The 22604-nt window shown below is 40.3% G+C and overlaps 1 protein-coding gene across 1 annotated transcript; it reads left to right on the top strand.

Moving 5' to 3' along the window:
• Positions 1-573: 573 nt before the first annotated feature.
• On the top strand, positions 574-22227 carry clpxb (caseinolytic mitochondrial matrix peptidase chaperone subunit Xb). Its single transcript, XM_082158976.1, has 15 exons — positions 574-789; positions 1051-1119; positions 2506-2660; positions 2744-2864; positions 5455-5606; positions 5804-5963; positions 13371-13412; positions 14242-14418; positions 14969-15133; positions 18047-18135; positions 19520-19684; positions 19761-20063; positions 20144-20236; positions 20314-20420; positions 21524-22227. Exons 2-15 carry the CDS (start codon positions 1065-1067, stop codon positions 21594-21596), a joined length of 1857 nt encoding a protein of 618 aa, XP_082015102.1. The 5' UTR covers positions 574-789; positions 1051-1064; the 3' UTR covers positions 21597-22227.
• Positions 22228-22604: the final 377 nt, after the last annotated feature.

Genomic DNA, 22604 nt, shown 5'->3' on the forward strand with positions numbered 1-22604 from the left:
TATTTTTTATTACAAATATGACCTTTCACTGTTTTGTTTTTTTCTGTTTTTTGATGTGGGAATGCAATTGTTATCGATGTTTGTATTTTGCATGCCAAATATGTTTTTAATAAAGTTTTGTCATTTTGTATGATGACTCTTGGTTCTTTTTTCATCGTTAATTTCCCATCATTGTAAGAAATATTTCATTATTATACATGTATTCAGGTGTGAAATAAACGGCTCTGTCACGTCGCGCCTGTTACTTTTCTCAGCGCTGATCGCAGTTAACGAATCAGGATTGTTTGTGATTACATTTAAAAAACCACTTCGCAGATAGAGTGGATTCCCATTTGTTTATCAAATAAATAAAAATCCCATAAAAGCTATTTAAACGATTTCAAAACGATAGAATATTCATAATAGCAAAACTATTTTTTTTTTTTTTTTTTTTTTTATATTTAAATGCGTCTCAAAAATGGATTGGTGTTTCTCAAGCGCCCCCTGGAGGACGTTTATGAACTTTCCGCCTCACAGGAAACAGCCAGGCTCAAGACCCCGCCCCTTCGCGATCACGTGACACAAACAGACCTCTATCTGGCTATGTACGTCACGCTGACACACTTCATGACAGCAGAGGTTATATCACACTGATCAACACCAAACTTCATCTAACATCTTTTATGAGACCCGCAGACACTGACATTGGCATGAAACTTCTTAAACCTTTTATTCTGCTCAGATTCTAGTGTCAGATTCGAGTCGTGAAAGAGAAGTCGTGTTTAGAGGAAACTCGGACAGTGAGTTCCAGTAAGTATGTCTGCCGTTAGCGCGTGTGTAGTTGAGCACTGTACTGTCTTATTACTGCTTTCGGCAATAACGCTATACATGTTGGTGTCAACTTTTCATTTAATAAAAGATATGACACGTCGTGTAGTTATAGGCCTTGTAATGATTGAATGATAATTATATCTGACAGCACTTTGCCACTACTTTATTTGTGGCAGTATAATACTGTAACCTATGTGTGTAACGCTATTTAATTTGGACTCTTATTATGTTTCTCACCAGATCTGCTTTTAAAGATGTCCTGTTCATGCAGACCTGCAGCGAGGGTGATTATAAAGTCAGTTCATAAAGGTGAGTCAACCATATAAACACTCCAAAAAAAGAAAAGCCTGGTAAAGTAGGCTACATTTATCTTTGGCTCTGAAGCCCGACTAACAGTATTTGTTTTGTTATTGCCAGCCTGGGTGTTGCATACACCTGCATGCAAAGTATTGTTGTAAAAAACAAAACCTAAACAATAACCAAATACACATGTTCTAGCGACATCATGTGTTTACTTGACATAGATTGTCAAAACCTAGTGAGCTTCCTACCTAGCCAGCATTTTTGCTAACATAAAATCGACAGTTTAATACAATAATGTTTGCATAATAATTGTAATAATTCATGTTAATGTTAAGTTAAAAGCATTTTGCCAATCATATGCAGCATCGGATCCTGGTATTTCGGGGCATTACTGCGCTCCATCATTGAATGCAAAGTATTTTTGAGCATTTTGCACCATAGTTGCACTCAAATATTCAATACAAACATTTGAATATCACTGACATGCTTAATTATTCAATTTGAACATTTAAATATCAGTATGTGCTTTACATGCTTGAACAGTCATTAAATCATTGACATCCTCAAAAGTTGCCTATGATATCCATAAAGAGGTCTAGATAGGCAATACATTTTGAAACACAGCCAACACAAGATAAATCAACAGTGTATTAGTATTATTATTCTTTCATACATTCATTATGACTAATGTTTACATCACAGTATTGTAGTGTTTCTACTGTACAGTAGTGGTGTTTCTTAATAGGGTCTACTTTTATTGATTTTTTGTTGTTTTCACGATTGTTATGTTTTTATGACCTTTGTCTGTGTCTGAGATGATGGTTTTAGCACAAGTACACAATATTACAATGTTGTTTAAACCAGTGGTACTCCGTGTGAAATAGAAATACACTTTAGCATACAAAAAAATGTTTTGGACACTTACAATTAAATAAAAATGTATTATAGTTAAAATCTATATTAAATACAGTTAGCTGAACTTAAGCGTTTTTGACCCACTTAAGATTGAAATATATAATTTCATAATTACTGTTATTTTCTTTAAAATATGGTTAAAGCACTGTAACCATGATTTAAAATGTATTTTAAAGTAAAACTATTAATTTGACATTACAAAGTGCACTTTTTAAAAGACTAAAGTGTGTTACGAAACACAGTCATGAAAGTACTCTCTTCAGTACACTTAAGTGACCTTTTATTTCATTATTATTATATTATCTGTTAATACACTTTTAAATTTTGAAGTACTCTACAAGTACACATTCAATGCACTTAAAGCACACTTCTTTTTCACAAGTGGTTGTATTTTTAGTGGCAAACTCAATAACAGGTAATACCATCAAGTGTAATCGAACGGATTTAATTGGTGTCTTCTGCATGTTTTCGTTGCAGGTTTCTCTCGTTCACATGTTCAGCTCTTCAGCCTCACTAGACCGGTGTGTGATGAAGTTCATCTACCTCTGTTCGTGCTCAACCGATCGTTTTCACAAACTGCAGTGTGTTTCGCCTCTAAAGAAAGCTCACCCAGAGATGGCGACGGCGGAAAGGTCATCATCTCATCGAGTTTTCTACATTATGTGAATGTTTGTTGGATGTATAAAGTCTTCATTGCTGCTGATGCTGTTTGCAGAAGGGCGTAACTGAGGCGGGTGGAAAGCGGGCGTCAGGTGGCGGGGGTGCAGGGAAGGGTGGCAGTCAGCTGAGGTGTCCCAAATGTGGAGATCCTTGTACACATGTGGAGACTTTAGTGTGTAAGTATTGAGTATTTGATGTGCATTATGTTTTTGTAATAACCATAGAAATAAAGTATTAGATTCAATTTCTTTTCTATTGTGCATTACAGTGTTGCCATTTTAAGGGCAGATCAATGACGGAAGAAAAGCATGTTAAAAGGAATGAAAAATCTAGTTTAAAACACATGTGCCATGTTCTAGAAATATCTGTTTGTTGGTTTTATATGGTTTTGTAAAAAATATTAATGCCATTTTTAAGAAAAGTTAATGTTGTGCAACTATGAAGTAAAAAGTGATAACATTTTCTATAATAACTATAATGGTAACATGCGTCTGCCGTCTAATAATAGTAAACAACCCCCGCATACACAATTAGATTAAACATAGGCGATATTTTTCCCTTCAAGGCTGAGTCAGGACTTCACTGGAACAGAACATGAAGTCTACATCCACACAGAGCACTGAGATAAACTTCTACACATGATTCACTCTCATAGTTTAACATATAGTGACCAATGGTGATATAAACCCTTAAAAGAATTACACATGCGGAGTATTCATGTGTTTATGAATACTGTACATGTAGTGTGTTATTGACCTTCATCACCTTATAGACACAGCTGTCTTGACATGTCTCATGCAGATATCATGAGAACAGCAGAATAAAGTTCAAACTAACAATTCTCTTTCTAAAAAAATATAACTAATTAATTTGCTCATACAACCGAATTAATCAAATTACAAAACAAGTACATATTTATTCTCTGTAAGCTGGGTAAATGAGTAAACACTGTCACTGCATTCCTGACATGGGTCAGATACCAGATACCAAATACAGACATTACTGTAAGAAATATCAGAATAGTCGCACTGGTTTTAAGAAAACTAAGATTTCCAATTCATTACTGTATAAAATACAAGAAGAGGATTGTAAATCCACTCCCTTCAGCTGGTTCACATAGAAACACAACTGACCATAAACAGCTTCGACAGAGCTTTATTATTGTCCCGAAGCAGACTTCTTACGTCAGCTCGTTTTGACCTTGTACTTGCTCACACCAATAATCTTCATTCTTTGTTCACGCTCGGCATCACACCAGTAATTTACTGGTAATGTTACGACTTCTCAAACTGGGAAATTACCAGAACTGATTTTCTGGCATTTTTTGAAAAGGTGCTGTTCACACATGATCTCTTAACGGTCATTTACCGGCTGTACATGTGAAAGGGGCTATTAACTAACTACTTTTTTTTTTTTTTCATCATTGTGATTTCAGGACAGTTGAAACACCGTCACATTATCAACATTATTCCTACAATAAAATATAAAAATGTAGAATTTAAAACCATGTCCAATATAGAATAGATGCATTCAAGTTGTTAAAAATGCAATTCGTACGTAAAATGTGTCTTTTAATAAATTAAAAGATAGGAAAAAGAGTGAGCGTCACATCATTGACCTGGATGTTTTGTTTAATTTTTGTAAAAAAGAATCAGTTTTATCTCCACATGATGCCAAAAGTAAAATCTGGGTCCTGAAGCAAAGCCAATTGAAAACTGATGGTATATACAGTATAGATTATTATATGATATTAAAGGGTTAGTTCACCCAAAAATAAAAAATAAAAAATTTTCACCTGCGGAACACAAATGAGATTTTGATGAGATTTCAGTCCCTCTATTGACAGCTACGCAACTGAAACTTTGATGCCTCAAAAAGTTCATAAAGATCGTAAAACTAATCCATATGAATTGAGCGGATTAGTCCAAATTTTCTGAAGAGACACGATCACTTTAAATGATGAACAGATTTAATTTAGGCTTTTATCCACATAAAAACACTGATTAGTGAACCTAAACAGAAGCTCAAACAAACTTGCATGACGCGCGAGAACAAACCCCTTGCTGAAGCTCAAACGTGATGTGTAACATGAGAATGAACCTCATTAGTTCTTGCTGAAGCTCAAACATGATGCGTAACACGAGAATGAACCTCATTGGTTCTTGCAGAAGCTCAAACATGATGCGTAACATGAGAATTAACCTCATTGGTTCTTGCGGAAGCTCAAACGTGATGCGTAACACGAGAATGAACCTCATTGGTTCTTGCGGAAGCTCAAGCGTGATGCGTAACATGAGAATGAACCTCATTGGTTCTCATGCGTCAAGCAAACATGCTTTGAGCTTCTGTTTCGCACAACTGATGAGGTGAATGTTTGTATGTGAATAACAGCCAAAAATAAACCTATTCATCATTTAAAGCGATCATGTCTCTTTAGAAAATTTGGACTAAACTGCTCAATTCATATGGATTAGTTCTACAATCTCTTTATGAATTTTTTTCAAGCGTCAAATTGGTAGTTGCGTAACTGTCAATGGAGGGACAGAAAGCTCTCAGATTTCATTAAATATATCTTAATTTGTGTTCTGAAGATGAACGAAAGTCTTACAAGTTTGGAACGACACAAGGGTGAACTAACCCTTTAACTGCTCAAACTATGTTATACAGAATGCACATATTACCAAACAGACCCTAGTATTCATGTCTATGCTAATCACTTGTGTTTTTACATTAACTGAATACCTGTCTTGTCTTTACTCCATACAGCCTCCACACGGTTTGTGAAATGTGAAAAATGCCATCATTTCTTTGTGGTTCTGTCTGAGACTGACTCCAAGAAAGGTTTGAACAAGGAAGCAGAGAGCTCTGAGCATGTTAAATTTGCATTTGCTCAGAAACCCCCTCCGCCTCCTAAAAAGGTACGATTCCAACACACCATAATTATACAGTTCTGTTATTATTATTGCATCAACTTAGTTCATCTTCGTGTAATTAAATCAACTTTTTGAAAGTAAACTTCTAAAAGCCAATCCTGTGACAGCAGTTCTTAGAATTGGAATCTTGAAAATGCAGTAAACAAATCTGACATGGGCTTCTTTTGTCTCAACGTATTTAGATTTATGCCTACCTTGACAAATTTGTTGTTGGCCAGTCGTATGCCAAGAAAGTGTTGTCAGTTGCTGTCTATAATCATTACAAACGGATCAACAACAACCTCCCAGCAGCGGGCCGACAGCAAGCGGAAACAGAGAAACAGAGTTCCCTCTCTCCCAGAGGTTTGTATTTTATCATGATCTAGCATTCATTCATAAAATCAATATATGAATGCTGCCAAAATGCTGTCAAAATTGTTATTCATTGCTCATGATATTTAATGCATTGACTAATGGTAACAAATTGAATCTTTCTGTAAAATGTTATCACTAATTTTAGTCTTTTGACATACCGTATTTTCCGCACTATAAGGCGCACCAGATTATAAGGCGCACCTTCAATGAATGGCCTATTTTAGAACTGTTTTCATATATAGGGCGCACCGGATTATAAGGCGCATAGAATAGAAGATACTGCAGTCAAACGTTTGACTGGGTTTGCGTTATGCAGTGGTCACCAACCTTTTCAAGCCTAAGATCACATCCAAAGTCCAAATGTAAACCAAGATCTACCACTTGCAAAAAAATATGAAAAAACAAGTGGCTGAGCTGTAAAACCTTGTTTATACTCGACGCGAAGGTAATAAAAAACTAATATCCGTCTGCTCGGGCAGATCCGGCTCAAAGTCGTGCATCTTCGGATGCGGAGGCGCGCGCGCGGCAAAATGACGTCATTGTGACAGCGCGCGCGCCTCCGCATCCGATAATGCACGACTTTGAACCGGATCTGCCCGAGCAGATGGATATTAGTACATCTCATCACACCGGCAACCAGTTTGCGCGTCTAAATCAGTTGTATGGTCTGGTGTTCAGTCTAAAACAAAACAGTTGCGTCAAGTATAAATGCCTCGTCTGTTTGGGGAGGTGCGCGCGCAGTCAGCGGAGGCTCGCGCTCCGGTGCCAGGCGAAAGTATAAACAAGGTTTAAGTCAGCGGTTGTTTTACAGACATTAATATAAGGCGCCAGATCCATATATAAGGCGCTCCGGATTATAAGGCGCACTGTCGTTTTTTGAAAAAATTAAAGGCTTTTAAGTGCGCCTTATAGTGCGGAAAATACGGTAATTACGGGTCTTAAAAAGTCTTAATTCACTCTTACTCAAATTAAGGTCTTAAAAGGGTCTTAAACCAGATTAGGAAGTCTTAAATTAATTAAGTCATGGAATTAAATGTTGTTAATCTTCCTCAGTATTTTTGTCCTGTTTTCCGATGCAGACGTCTTTGATTCAATTATTTGAGAAACAAATGTAAAATCTTGAAAAATGCAAGTCTTGAAAAGTCTTGAAAAATGCAACAAAATTAAGTGAGTTTGTGATTAAAGCAAGAACAAATATCTGTCAATGAGTTGTGAAAACTTCCTTTTGAATTAAGTAGATTTTTCTGAGCCAGTTAGCAGATTTGTTGTTGTTGTTTAATTTGTTTAATCAAAAACTTGCTTCAGTTTGATCACAGAAAACAAGACTTTATATTTGCTGTCATCTTGATTTAAAGTTAAAGAGAAACGCTGTAGAAAGTGGAATAGACCGAGTAGCGCAACACACTTGTAGTCAATCAGCAGTGAGAAGTGTATCCACCCATGATGGGGGAGGAGAGAGAGAAGAAAGACTATAGAGAGAGAGATGGCTGAGAGACATTACAAAAGAGAAAATCTCAGAGGAATATCACTGAAAATAAGGGTTATGATCAGGAAAGAGCTTTAGGACCCACGTTATTATTAGCAAAGCTTTCCAGCGCTGGAGAGACTTAAGCGGGAAGGCTTAAAAACAGACACAGAGGTTGCGTTGTTTCTGCTCCATATGTGAGTAACATTGGTTTTGATGTTTCACTGAACCAATGATGTTGTTGTAATATTAGCTTTTTTAGTGTCAGTTTTTGTGTCATTGTTTGTCTGGAGCTGCTGTGCTGCTGGTGACTTACAACAAACTCTTTCTTGTAGATACTCTTGTGTACTGGATGTGTATTTATTTTTTTTTCTTGACATTCGTTCGGTATCTGGGCGGAATTTTTTTTTGCGTGCATTTCACTCTTTGTGTGATGTACTTAGAAATTGTGTGTCTGTGTATTCAGACACACAGCCGTGAGCATCGGGCTCGAGTGGAACCCTCCACCCTGTCCTGAGCGCTCGCTGCTGGACGATTGGTTTTTGGGTGCTGTCTGCCCCCAATACCTTTCTTCCCGGAAGTGCATGAGGAGGTCACGAGGTCCTGGAAGGCACCATTGTCTTCCCGTGATCGCTCGGCGACCTTCTCCGCCTTTCCTCCCCTTCCAAAGGGTACACTGGGCTTCCCCCGGTGGAACATTCTGTTGCGATGCAACTGTGTCCTCAGAGTGCTTCCTCCCGTGGTGACCCTAAGCACCCCTCCAAAGCCTGTAGGTTTTTGTCGACTCTCGTTGCAAAATCCTATGGAGCTGCGGGGCAGGCAGCCGCCTCTTTGCATGCCATGGCCATCCTGCAGGTCTATCAGGCATGGATGCTCAGGGACATGCACAAGGGCAGGACTGACCCAGGGCTCTTTGATGAGCTGCGTGCCGCCACCGACCTCGCTCTCTGAGCGACGATGTTGACCCCATGCTTCCTGGGCCAGGTGATGATCAGGTATGCAAGATGCTGAACGAACCCGCTTCCTCGACACTCCCATATCCCAGGTTGGCCTTTTTGGCGGCGCGGTCAAGGACTTCGCCCAACAGTTCTCGACCGCCCAGAAGCAGACTGAGGCGATAAAGCATATTCTGCCCCGACGGCCCGCTGCTGCCTCCACCCAGCCGTCGGCACAGAACCCTCAGCCCGCTCGCCGCCGAGGGCGCCCTCCTGCAGCTCCCGCCTCTCCCGCTCGGCCCCAGCAGCAGCCTTCACGCCAGGCTAAGCGGAGCCCTGAGACGGGCTGCTCAGAGATGGCGATTAGTTCTTCACAGAAGATGGTAGCAGGGCCACTCCTTCCCCCTGTGGAGGGCCAGGGGAGAATCTTTTGCTCTCCTTTCCCCAATCTGGTTAAAGAAAGAACTGAAACACGCCCATCTCTGAGCCACCAGAGGTCTCGGATGACAGTGCGCGCCGCTCACAAGCCTCGCCACTCTCATCCCCTTCTGTCACCAGACCCCTAGCAGAGCAGGCCCCCGTGGAACGCTGGTCCTTCCCTGGCCTCCTCTGTCAGGACGCGGCAAATGACCCTGCCCCCACACCGGTCCGGTCATTCCGCCTCACTGCCCCATCGAGGGGTACGTCTGTGGTTCGCATGACCCCGCTGGTACAGTTCTTGGGAGTTTGGCTAGAGCTTCCCAACCTGTCCCGCTGGGTCGCGAGAACCATCAGGCTCGGCTACGCGATTCAGTTCGTGTGGTCTCTTCCCCGCTTCCGGGGAGTCCGCTACACCATGGTGCGATCGAGACTGTCCTTCCAGCCGAAATGAAGTCCGGCTTCTACAGCCCCTACTTCATTGTACCCAAGAAACTTCATTGTACCCTGTACCCCATTGTACCCTGTACCCCAAGGTACTTCATTGTACCCTGTCTCCTTGCATCTTCACGAAAGTCGTCGAGGCAGCCCTTGTGCCACTGGCTGATCGTAGCTCAGTCTCGAGACCAGGTTTTGAACACAGGGACCTAGTGCTCCGGCACCTAGCCCGTCTGGGCCTTCGGGTCAACTGGGAAAAGAGCAAACTCTCCCCCGTGCAGTGGATCTCTTTTTTTTTGTCGGTATGGAAATTGACTCGGTCGCCATTGGGGGCAGCTTACGAGTGAGCGGACGCAGTCATTTCTGACTTGCCTGAGACAGTTTGAGGGCAAGAGTGCGGTTCCACTGAAGTTATTTCAGAGGCTCCTTGGGCATATGGCATCCGCAGCCACAGCTACGCCGCTCGGATTGCTTCATATGAGATTGCTTCAGTTTTGGCTTCGCGATCGAGTCCCGAGGTGGGCATGGCAACAAGGCACGCTCAGAGTACCAGTTACTCCGACCTGCTGTCAGACCTTCACCCGAACCTCAGCTTTCTACGGGCCAGAGTGCCCTTAGAACGAGTTTCCAGGCATGTTGTTGTCTCAACAGATGCCTCCACCACGGGCTGGGGTGCCATGTGCAATGGACATGCTGCCGCGGGCTCCTGGACGGGACCCCAGCGACTTTGGCATGTCAATTGCCTCGAGTTGCTGGTTGTACGTTTGGCTCTGCACCGCTTCCGTGCATTGCTCAAGAACCAGCACGTACTAGTCCGCTCAGACAATACCGCGACAGTAGCATACATCAAGGTGGTCCAAGGAGGTCGTTTCGAGCCATTTATATCCCGGCCTGGATACGTGCCCAAGGTTTCCACCACTCCCTTTCGAGACCAGGTGGTGAACCTGCAAGCGCTGCCCTTGGAGGAGACAGACCCAGCCTTGGCACTGCTCTGTCCAGTACGCGCCCTCTGTGCTTACATAGACAGAACGCAGTGTTTCAGGACCTCAGACCAGCTCTTTGTCTGTTATGGTGGGAAGCTGAAGGGAAAGGCTCTCTCCAAGCAAAGGTTGCATACCAGCAGCAAGGTCGACCGTGCCCCCTTGGTGTGAAGGCACACTCCACCAGGAGTGTGGCTTCCCCTTAGGCTCTAGCACATGGCGCCTCGCTAACAGACATCTGCAGAGCTGCAGGCTGGGCGACACCCAACACATTCACGAGATTCTACAATCTCCGAGTGGAGCCAGTGTCTCGCTTCAACTAGCCGGTACTAGGATCTGCTCAGGTGTCTTCGCTTTCTTGCCATTCCACTCCTCGGACTGGATACGTGCGATATTCTCCTCAGGTGAGAAGCCCTGAGTTCCTCCAGCGTCGTTGACGTCAACACCGGAGCTATGCCACCGGCAGCTTTCGCGTTGGCTAGGTGCCTCCATGTGCATGGTTCCCCCCTTGGGCGACCCCCACATGTGTATTTCCACTGTAAGCCTCTATGAGCATGTGTCTTTCCCTTGGCAAGCCACCTTATCCCCCCTGGGGTTGAAACATTCCACCCTGCGGGCTGGACACCCCAGTGTTTCCATATGAGGCCCGTTCGCAGGTCAGGTGACCCTTCTGAGTCCTTCGTCCGTGCCAGTCTCACGACAGGGAGACAGCCAAGGTGGCGTGATTAGACTCTTAACCCCATTCGTTGTCACAATGTAACTCGTAGTGACCACAAAAGGGGTCTCCCTGCCACTTCCGCTGTACCGCTGGAACGCCTGAGTTCAGTCTCGGCTCCTCAGCGAAGAAACATATCTGCATGTTGCCAGCATACTTCCTTCCCCACAAGGTTAGTGTGAAAGATTATGTCATGTGCAAAAAAAACACCCTGTAGGGGAAAAACACAGACCAGGGCAAGCAAACAGCAGGAATCACCGGGGCTGGGACTGGCAGATCCCACCGACAAGACAGAAAAACACCTAAGCTGGGTAAAAACAATGAACCAGCTCAGGGCAGAAAACACAGGGAGATTAAATAGGGAAGGAAACAAGGGATGACAGGTGGGGCAAATAAACCAATGGCCAGGTAACAAGGGGGATGGGGCCAAGACTAAAGACTGACAGAAGAGCACATGGTACACAGAAACAAACAAAAACCATTTGCATAATGTCCCACCTGTCCTCCCTCATTACCTGCCTTGTTTCCTTCCCTATGCATAATGCACGTCAAAAATAAATGACAGAAGAGCACATCGCAAACAAACACGACAGAAGCCATGTGCTCACAAAAACACACGGGACAGAAGAGCACATGGCAGACGAATACGCTCATCTGTCATGTGCCCGAACAGAAAACAAGACACAAGAGAGAAGTGCAGGGAGCATGGATGTCAGAACCCTGACATCGAAACCAAGATTAGACAGAAGTGTCAGGATCCAGACACCCTGCCCCAAACACTCAAGACACACACATAAGAGCGCACGGCCCCAAACACTCAAGACACACACATAAGAGCGCACGGCCCCAAACACTCAAGACACACACATAAGAGCGCACGGCCCCAAACGCTCAAGACACACACATAAGAGCGCACGCCCCCAAACGCTCAAGACACACACATAAGAGCGCATGGCCCCAAACACTCAAGACACACATATAAGAGCGCACGGCCCCAAACACTCAAGACACACACATAAGAGCGCACGCCCCCAAAGCCATACGCTCACACAAACATGAAACACATGCGTGACAGGATCTTTTTGATCTAAAAAGTAAAACAGATCTACAGTAAAAACAGAAATATTATGAAATACTATTACAATTTTAAATAAACGATTTCTATTTCAATTTATTCCTGTGATCAAAGCTGAATTTTCAGCATCATTACTCCAGTCTTCAGTGTCACATGATCCTTTAGAGCTCATTCTAATATGATGATTTGATGATCAAGAAACATTTATCATCATCATCAATGTTGAAAACAGTTGTGCTGCTTCATATTTTGTGGAAACCATAAAACAAAAATATATAATTTAGGATTCTTTGATGAATTGAAAGTTCAAGAAGCATTTATTTATTTGATTGTTTCAGTCTTGCTTTAAATTATTTCGTTTTGGCTTGTTTATAGTTAGGCTACTTATATTTTTTTTTTATTCTTGTTCTGTTCTAAATACCGTTACATTTAAAGGATTTCTTGTGGAGTGAGGGGAACTAAAATAGTCTATAGCTATGTTCATGGTGTTTATAATGTTTGTAGTAGGCCTACGTTATAACATTTAATTACCGGTATTATTTTTTGATGCAATAAAATGCCACTTACAGTATATGTGACTTACCTGTTTGTTTGTTTTCTCTCAAAAACAAACAAAAATATTTGTATGGGATTTTTTAAGCATGCAGCAAACGATAGTAGGCTATTAATTTGTTAAAACTCTTGCTGTCGGTTAACCGGTTAATTAGCATCCTTGCATATATAGCTAGATCAAATTAGTGCAGACTCAACTTTGCATCAAGGATCCGCCAGTGCATCATCAAAAGCGATTGTTAAGAAAAGTGCTGAGCTGAATTTGTGTGCCATCTAGTGGCTTAAAGGAGAATAAAGTAAAATGCTCCTTTGGCCCAGTTGTACGCCTATATACAGGTGCTGGTCATAAAATTAGAATATCATCAAATCAGCAGGATTTGCACCTGCCCACACTGCTAAAAGAACCAAAACCTGGTTCAATGACCATGGTATTACTGAGTACTTACTGTGTGATTTCATCTAATATTCTAATTTTCTGGGATTTTGATTTCGTGGGTTTCATAAGTTGTAAGCCATAATCATCAAAATTATAACAAATAAAGGCTTGAAATATCTCACTTTGCATGTAATGAGTCTATATAATATATTAGTTTCACCTGTTAAGTTGAATTCTTGAAATAAATCAACTTTTTGATGATATTCAAATTTTATGACCAGCACCTGTATGGGTCGCGTCAATTCAAAAAAAGAAAAAAAGGGTTGCTCTTAAAAAGTTTTACAACCACTGTTCTATGCTGTCACACTTTGACCTTTCCCCTTGTTACTGTTACACAACTCATTTTGTGGCGTTAGTAATTTGACTGTCCTTCTCTCTGTAGAATTAGAGATCAGAAGGCGTGAAGATGAATACCGGTTTACAAGTAAGTGATTGTTTAATGTACTTCACTTTTACATAAAATAACGTACCAGAGGAAACACCTGGAGTGACCCTTTTGAATTGGTTTGTTATACAAACATTATAAGACACAACATGACTTTTATGTTTATGTACACATATCAGCCGTCTGTGAACGATACGGGCCGCTTCAGGATCATCGCTCACCTCCATAAAGTTGGATAAAGTGTTTCAATGTCCTAGTTACTGTCTGAGCTTGGCCAGCACATGGTCTCTGCCCATTCCGATGTCACACATTATTTATAGCGTGGAGATGGGCCAGTAGGAGGGCTCCCAGTCTGGCTCATACTGGACACGCTCTGGAAACTAGGCCAGACTGATGACGTCAATATGGTTTGAGTAAGAGTGACAGCTAGCCTAAGATCCTGAGATATGAAATGAAGATATGTGTGACTGTCAGCTCATGTATAAAAGTGACTTATTTATGAAAAATAGATTCTAAAATTAAAATCTTTGTTAAAGCAATAGTTTCCCCATTATTAATAATTATCTTTTTTTTTTTCTTCCTCCATAAAATACAATTAGATCTTTTGTAAACTGTTACACACAAAAAATTACTCAAAAAAATAAATAAATGGCACATTCCATACTTGACCAAAAGTAGAACTTTGAGGAAACAAAATCTCAGCCACATCTGTGTTTGGTTATTTCATATTTTTAGAGAGATTTAGCCCACAGGAGTTCAGCGTTGACAGCAGAATACCTGTGGAGTCATGTTGCTTTTCTGTGTTTAAATAAACTACACATGCTTTACTGGATTGGGATGAAGTGAAGTGGTGGCGCTGTTCTTTCAGAGCTGCTTCAGATCGCTGGCATCAGTCCCCATGGCAACGCTCTGGGTGCATCGGTTCAGCAGCAGACCAATCAGCAAGCTCCTCAAGACAAAAGGGGCGGGGACGTGCTTGACTCCACCCACACTGAAATCAAACTGGAGAAAAGCAATGTTGTGCTGCTGGGACCTACTGGATCAGGTTAGTACAGGTTTTCCACATAACACTTTATTGCACCATCTTGTGGACAATTTTTTACAATAATTGATGCATAGCAATAATGTTTTGCACCTGACAAACCGAAGGAACGAGGATTGTCCATTTACAATTTAAATTAACAGCTGCCTAAAATTGAATGGCTATATTGATAAATATTTATCCAATTTATATTTTACTGTGAACCTCATGAAAATACCAAGGATTTCCCCCAAATATAAAAATGTTTCGAAGCATTAATGAACATTTTCAGGTTAAAATAAATAATTTACTTGATTCATCATCCTTTCATAATATTTGAACACTACTGTAGTATTGAAGACAGGACAAGAACAAGACTGAGCAAGAGGACTGCTAAAAGTGTCATACTCTAATCTCTATGAGAGAAAACCTCAAAACTAGTGTTACATTATCAGCAAAAATAATCTGCCATGTCTGAATAAAAAAATAAAATGAATGAAATGTGCTCATTTTGATGTTTATTGAAGCTTGAAATTGTGTTAATCCTTTCGTGATATTGTTCACATTGAACCAGGTAAAACCCTTCTGGCTCAGACTCTGGCTAAATGCTTGGATGTGCCCTTCGCCATCTGCGATTGCACCACCCTGACCCAGGCGGGATATGTAGGCGAGGACATCGAATCTGTCATTGCCAAACTTCTGCAGGACGCCAACTACTCTGTTGAGAAAGCCCAGCAAGGTCAGACTCTCACACTTCATCTTAACACCTCAACATGACACCGTTTTCAACTAAAAACTTTGTAATGCCGTTCATTTACACCAATGATTCCCAAACTTTTTAGAGTGGCGAACCCCCTGAGGCATTTATCATCTATTCCACTTACACTGCAGTCACGCTTTTTCCATTAAGGGATCATAAAATTTTCCCCCTTAAATAGATTTTCAGGTGCATTTTTTACCTTTATAAGGCAACGTTTTTCTAATTTCCAATTAAATGTATGTCATGTTTTGTCAAATTTATTAATATAATAAATAAAGCAATAAATTAAATTAAATAAATAATTTCAATCAAATTAAATCAGTATCACCAAAAGCCATCTTTGCATTGCAGTGGCACAAGCTGCATCTAGATGTATTTACACACAGTTTAATGCTGATCAGAGGTGGCATGAATGCAATTACAATGCCATAAATAATGTTTTAGATATTGTTTTAAAGTCCTGCTGTAGTAAATCATTTTTCCATGAAAAAAAAATCTTCATGCCTTTAAAAAAGATTGAATGTAACTCTACACCCTTGCCTCATTTAATATACGCGGTTCTATGAATATGCAAATGAACCCCGCCTCCACTCACTCACTCAGCTCAGAGATCCACTGGTTTACGATCACACGTTGATCTGATTGGTTACAAGGTAGTTTGTAACGTCAGAAACACCAGCGATTTCAAAGCGTGTTTTTGAGACTGTCTTTGGTTCACTGCAGATTTAAAGAGAAAATACTCAGCAATGGTGTCGACTTATGAATTTGTATATGGTTTGTCTTAAATTATATTAAAAACACCACATAGACATATAAACAACATTAAAAGCTTAATTTTCACCACAGGGGGACTTTAAATAAAAATGTTCAATAGAGAAATATGAAATTATGGTAAAAAAACGAAGTGATGCTTTTAATTATTGAACTAAAACCGACAGTAGGTCATTCATTCAGTAACAAAGCAAGTGTCTGTATTTATGAATGGGCCGTTGAATCATTAGGTGTGTTCGACTTAAAGGGATACTCCACCGATTTTTCATATTAAACTATGTTATTCCCTTAACTAAGATGAGTTGATACATACCTCTCTCGTCTCAGTGCGTGCACTCAATCGCTCTGTCTTGCGGCGAAACTTTGTTAGCACTTAGCTTAGCCCAGTTCATTCAATATGGGCCAAGCAGAGAAGCTACCAAACACCTCCACGTTTTCCCTATTTAAATACAGTTACTCGCGTAGTGTAACTCGACCTAGGACGGTGACAAAACAAAACGTTGCGCTTTTCTAAGCGTGTAAAATGGATAACTATATTGTATGGCGGAATACCATAGCAAGTGCTTGTAAGCACTTCGACTTGGCGCAGTAATATCTTCACTCGTGAAAAATCCTCTCACCGGCCCCGCTCCCTCTAGTGAAGATATTACTGCGCCGAAGTCGAAGTGCTTACAAGCACTTGCTATGGTATTCTAGTTAAGGGAATAACATAGTTTAATATGAAAAAACGGTGGAGTATCCCTTTAAAGCGGTCTGCGCAGACTAATCGGTGTGTGACATTAAAGCACCGTGAGTTAGAGAGCAGACGTATGCTTTCCAATCGCTCGAGCGGTACATTGATGTCACACACCAATCCGTCTGCACAGCCTCACTTCAAGTCAAACACACCTATGTATTGACCTACTGATTCATGAGTAACAAAACACCACTGTGTGTTGGAGATGCACAACAGTTCTGCTGTGGCTTTCATTGGAACTATAGCAAACAATACTGACAATGCTTTGTTTAAAATGCATGCCACTTAAAATTACCTTTTAGTTTTTTTTTGTTGAACTCAATATATTTAGTTTGAAAATCAATGTCACATATTCGAGAAAAAACGCATTCTTGCTCGTATAATATATGATCAACATCGAAGAGATTTTGAGTCTTAAATCGATCTTTACGCACAGTCCTATATTAGACTATTAGACTATATTTGTATATATCATATATACAAATTATAACTATCATGTGCACAGTTGCTGTGTGGATGCAGTCGGTTTTGATGAGGTAATTTGATTGTCATGTATTTGACTTTTTACGGCACTATAATGTTCCCAATTTTATACTAGATGCGTCATATAAATAAAAAAATAAAAAAATAAATAAAAAAAAAAAAAAAAAAAAGATGCGTCATTTTTCCTGTTAGAAATACATGCTTGGTTTTAGTGTTATTTAAATATGGAGTAGAATTTAACGAACTGCTGTCACCTCACATATCCCAGTTTGGGAACCACTTGTTTACACAACCACAACGTTTTGTAAGCCTGAAAATGCACACTTTTTAAAACGGGCTTCAAAGTGCATGTTTTTTGAAACAGAATTGTTATCGTCTCTTTGTAAATGACAAAAACATGCATGTTACGTGTTCAGTTTATAGGCGTGTAGTGTTTCTTTACAAAGTAACATCAACTACTGGCCTGGCATAAATAATACAGCGTTTTTAGTCGTTTTCGTGAATCCGTGTCAGTAAACCGTAACTGATTTAATTGGTGTGCATTAAAGAAGGTATTTAAAAAATGTGTGCCGGTATTCAATAAAATATGTTTTACTGTCGTAACGAATGGTTTCATGGAGCTGAAGATGGCCAGACCGATGACGTACTTTTATAACATTGTACATTTATGTTCTGCATTCCAATGAAGCAAGCACACTAAAATAATGCCGCCCAACTATACAAAAACTTGATTTAATAAGCAATGACATATTATTTCATCATGAGGAACAGAAGTTGACTAATATAAAACACCAACATGCTTGACCTTTAAAAATTTCACTGAAACATTTTGATTCCTCTTTCTCTTTTTAGTGTTAAAAATTAACCCTTGTCTGTGATTTGTCGTTCGTGTTCTCTTGCAGGCATAGTGTTCCTGGATGAGGTGGATAAGATCGGCAGTGTGCCTGGAATTCATCAGCTGAGAGATGTCGGGGGGGAAGGAGTTCAGCAGGTACATGATTATATTTCAACCACATTCATCTCTCCCAAAGCTGTATGATGCCGTCACTGCCAGTTACTGGCCTACTGAACTACTTGACACTGTAAATCTCTTACAGAGTCACTGTCTGAACGAACATCAGGAATGTTGCGTAGACATAAATTAATGTATTTTTTTATATATATAAGTAGTGTACTAAAATGTGTGCAATTTTGTTTTTATTTATTTAGCTATTGGCTAACTCATCATCACATTATGTAAATGTAAATCTAAAGAGCTACGAGCAAAATAAACAACAGAATTTTTTGTTGGTCAGTTGGATTCCTCTTCCATATAACTGTAGTTTAAAGGGTTAATTCATCTCAGTTGGTCTTAGTTGCTCGACTGATTTTTATTTTTTATTTTACATTGAAATGTGTTCTAGAGATTGTTTTTTGTTCCAAGAAGCCCAGACCATCCTGAGCCCCGATATTGAGGTTTCTGTAAACGTGCATATATCAAATTTGTCGTGGGCAATGACACAAAAACGCCCACTGTGGTTAAACAAAGTAGGTAAAAAAAAAGTGGTTTACCAATACCAATACCAACTTTATCATTTTTGGACCATTTTAGATGGGCTGGTCCTAAACACTTTTAATGTGGACAGAAAAATGGCATGTCTCTGGAAACGTGTTACATTGTGCCTGGTTAGAGAACATTGTACATTACTGGTTTTAATATGAAAATGAACATAAAAAAATTAAATGATCAATAATAAAGGGGGCTGCTCTCTCACTGGAATCTGACAGATCCAGACAATGTGGGCAACTTATATCAAACAGTGAAATGAGCTTAAGAAGTGTGCCTGGGTTCATTCAGGATCAGATGTACTGTAGCATATTTGTTAAAGTTAATTGCACATACCAGGTGGTCTGATAAGTAGTCACGGTAATGAAACACTATCTCCTCGGTTAATTGCTGACCTACTTGCTAAATAATGGTATTGTGTTGAATTGTCTTGTTTAGGTTGAGTTGCATCCAGGGCAAGATTCCATCAAGTCAAGATTTGTTGATACACATACACTGGTTGAGAGGCAACAATAGGTTAAGCTTAAAAGCTTGGAAAACAGTGTCTCTTAATGAATGGTCCCAGTAGTATTGTGTATATTGACAAAAAAGAAGCGGACCAAGAACTGAACCTTGAGGTACCTCGGTGGCCTACTGTAGCTGATGTGACCTCGAAGGACACAAACCAGCAAAGAGTAGTTCCTGTGATGTCCAATGCAGAATAGGATAGACAGAAGAATCTAGTAATTCACTGTGCCACAAGCAACAGAAAGGCCTAGCGGGATTATATTTCCTGTACTGTGTAATTTCTGTGATTATTGTTGATGTTGAAGTTTATGTGTGTCTGCAGGGTTTGCTGAAACTGCTTGAGGGAACAGTCATTAGTGTCCCAGAGAAGAACAGCAGGAAGTTGAGAGGAGAGACAGTGCAAGTGGACACAACCAACATCCTGTTTGTGGCATCGGGAGCTTTCAACGGGCTGGACCGAATCATCAGCCGGAGGAAGAATGAAAAGGTGAGTTTTCTACAGTACAATTATTTGCAGGTTGTTTGACTCTCAGTGTGTTATAGTTTCTTCTTGTGCCCTACAGTATCTTGGTTTTGGGACGCCCTCTAACATGGGCAAAGGGCGTAGAGCTGCAGCAGCTGCAGATCTGGCCAACAGTTCAGGGAATGAAGTGGACGCAATGGCAGAGATTGAGGAAAAGGACCGGCTCCTGCGGCACGTTGAAGCACGGGACCTCATCGAGTTCGGCATGATCCCAGAGTTTGTGGGCCGTCTGCCTGTGGTGGTCCCACTGCACAGTCTGGACGAGGAGATGCTGGTGCAGATTCTTACCGAGCCTCGTAACGCAGTGGTCCCTCAATATCAAGCCCTCTTCAGTATGGATAAAGTATGTATATCACACACGTGACATTATGGCCACTTTCAAATCTAGTTATTTATCTTCTGGTTTTATGATTTTTTTGCCAGTGTGAGCTGAATGTAACCCCAGATGCATTAAGGGCAATTGCCCGTTATGCACTGGAACGCAAGACAGGAGCCAGGGGTCTCCGCTCCATCATGGTAAACAGCAGAAAACATTAATTTAGTAATGAATGTTCTTCTAGTGTCTCTGATGTGTGTATTCTCTGGTCCTTCAGGAGAAGCTCTTGCTGGAGCCCATGTTTGAGGTGCCTCAGTCTGACATCATTGCTGTGGAACTGACTAAGGAGGTGGTCCAGGGAAAGTGTGAACCACGCTACATAAGGTACAGCGAAATGTTTTTAAAACGAAGTACCATTGTAATTCGTCTTGTTAATCACTACACTAACATTTACTATAAAAGGAATATTTCACCCAAACATTCCTATCAATGTTCCATGAAAAAATACAGCAATGAATGACTCTTATGAGTAGGGCTGCCCCTTAAAGTCCATATTACACGAGAAGAGGCTTCGTCGACCAAAATTGTATTAGTCAGTTAGTCACAGGAAAAAAACTCCACAGGAAATAGTGAAGTCACGCAGTCCGTGAGGGACAGATCGTTAATGGCGGGTCTTTGTGGTAATTACAGTATTTCGGGCAAAGAATCCAAACGTTCGCCTATTATACATCGACCTCAAATATGGATTATGATCTGAAACATGTAAGTAACTTGGCCACTCGCTCTAACGTTAACCTAGATAAATGTGCGCTATTATTAGGTGCATATCCAGGTGTTTGTGCGGAGTGAGGAAGCTGAAGTATAGCGCACTTACTGCATGACATGGAGTGCTTTAAAACCAAACAATTCAAATCAAACACGAATTATGAAATCCGTATGAAAGGTCCACTCTACAGCGGAGATGGTGAGTCAACATCGTCAACTTCATCTTTTCAGCCGACACTGACTCGGAATACACTAGTTTATTCATCAATAATTGAAATGTCTCCTTGCTATTTTTTCCGCCACATTCATAATGATTACCGTACTTTTGCTGGTGCTTTCCCCCAGTATATATTTCAGTAATTAAATTGATATAAACGTGAGATTAGTCGACTAATGGCTTAAATGAAGGATGACTAGTTGACTAGAACATCTTTAATCGGGGGCAGCCCTACTTATGAGCCTTTTTATTTATTTTTATAATCAGTTATATTCCTTTTAGTTCTTCAAATCACTTTGTAGATCTGTAACTTCTGTAATTCACTAATTCATCCACAAAACTGAAGCATGAACAAACTATGAGTGATTCTGTTATTTGGCAACTCAAAAAGTCTTTTGACTCATCATTTGGTCATGTTCTTGACTCAGCCAATGGCTCCCATAGTCAGTTTTCGATAGTCAGTATGTGCAAAATAAACGTTGATGTTTGTGTATTTGTGATCCAGAGCTCCCAAAGAAACCGAGGAAGAGTTTGAGGAAGACAACTGGATCAGGCATGCTGACGCCGCCAACAACTGAATGTGAAGCGATTGCTTCAACATCATGTCATTATTGCTCAAGACCGCAGAATGCCATCATTATGGAATCCTTCCAGCCGGACCGACAGTAAACAGAGAGCAGTGTTTGTAGATTTTTAAATGACAGCACAATGATAACCAGTTTAAAGAACATGTATTACCATTTAATATGGTGCATTTAATAACCTAAAGAGGAAGAAAGTGTAATTTAAAATAAAATAAAAATACACTAACATAGTAGAGCTCTAGCTTATTTTCAATCTCTGGTGATCTGTCTAAAAAATTATGTTAATTGGTGATTTCTTTTTTTTTTCTTGCTTTTTGTTGGTGTGTGAACATTCTAATGGAAATGTACGGATTATGTGAAATTTCAAAATGTTGAATTTTAGTATTTTTGATGCACAATACAGCCATGACATTGGTCTTGTTTCAGCAGGACACACTCTAGCTCAGTGATACCGCACATGTGATTTTCGTGTGCCTCTGTTTTATCCATGACGTTCAGTTCGACAGCACAAGCCTCTGTGTATAGTGTTACGTACATCTAGATTTTAGGTTTTTCCATTTTGAGACAACTGTTAACTTAATAACTGAACAAAAACAATGTGATAATAAACTTGACAGAAGTTGCACACGTTTTCTATGCAGTCGGTCTGTGGTAGTCATTTTTCGTTTTCTGATGCTGTGGTTTCTTTGTGCTTTATATTGTGTACTCAAATCCCATTTTGGTTTCTGTTTAACTCTTTGGAAAACAAATCAAAAGACAGTTCTATCATTCTCTGGTTTCTCTTTTGTTCTCATTTTTCTGCCCACCATTTATTTCCACTTTAATAACAGAAACCAAATCCTTCGAGATAGTAACTGTAGCATGGATTTTTGAGTGATGAAAATAACTTTGGAAATACCCTAAAGAGCAATGGAAAAACAAGTTCTGTAAATTCATTTGTTTTTGTTTATGAGGCATTCATATCATATTCATCATTCACTGTCCCCAGGGTGGCAGCATAGA

The sequence above is a fragment of the Leuciscus leuciscus genome, assembly GCF_965113295.1.
Source record: "Leuciscus leuciscus genome assembly, chromosome: 25".
NCBI lineage: Eukaryota > Metazoa > Chordata > Actinopteri > Cypriniformes > Leuciscidae > Leuciscus > Leuciscus leuciscus.

Coding starts and splice junctions, on each gene's coding strand:
- clpxb (XM_082158976.1), top strand. CDS start 1,065: ATGTCCTGTTCATGCAGACCTGCAGCGAGGGTGATTATAAAGTCAGTT. Junction 5,964..13,370: donor GAGTTCCCTCTCTCCCAGAG/GTTTGTATTTTA, acceptor TTCTCTCTGTAG/AATTAGAGATCAGAAGGCGT. Junction 20,237..20,313: donor GGGGTCTCCGCTCCATCATG/GTAAACAGCAGA, acceptor CTGGTCCTTCAG/GAGAAGCTCTTGCTGGAGCC.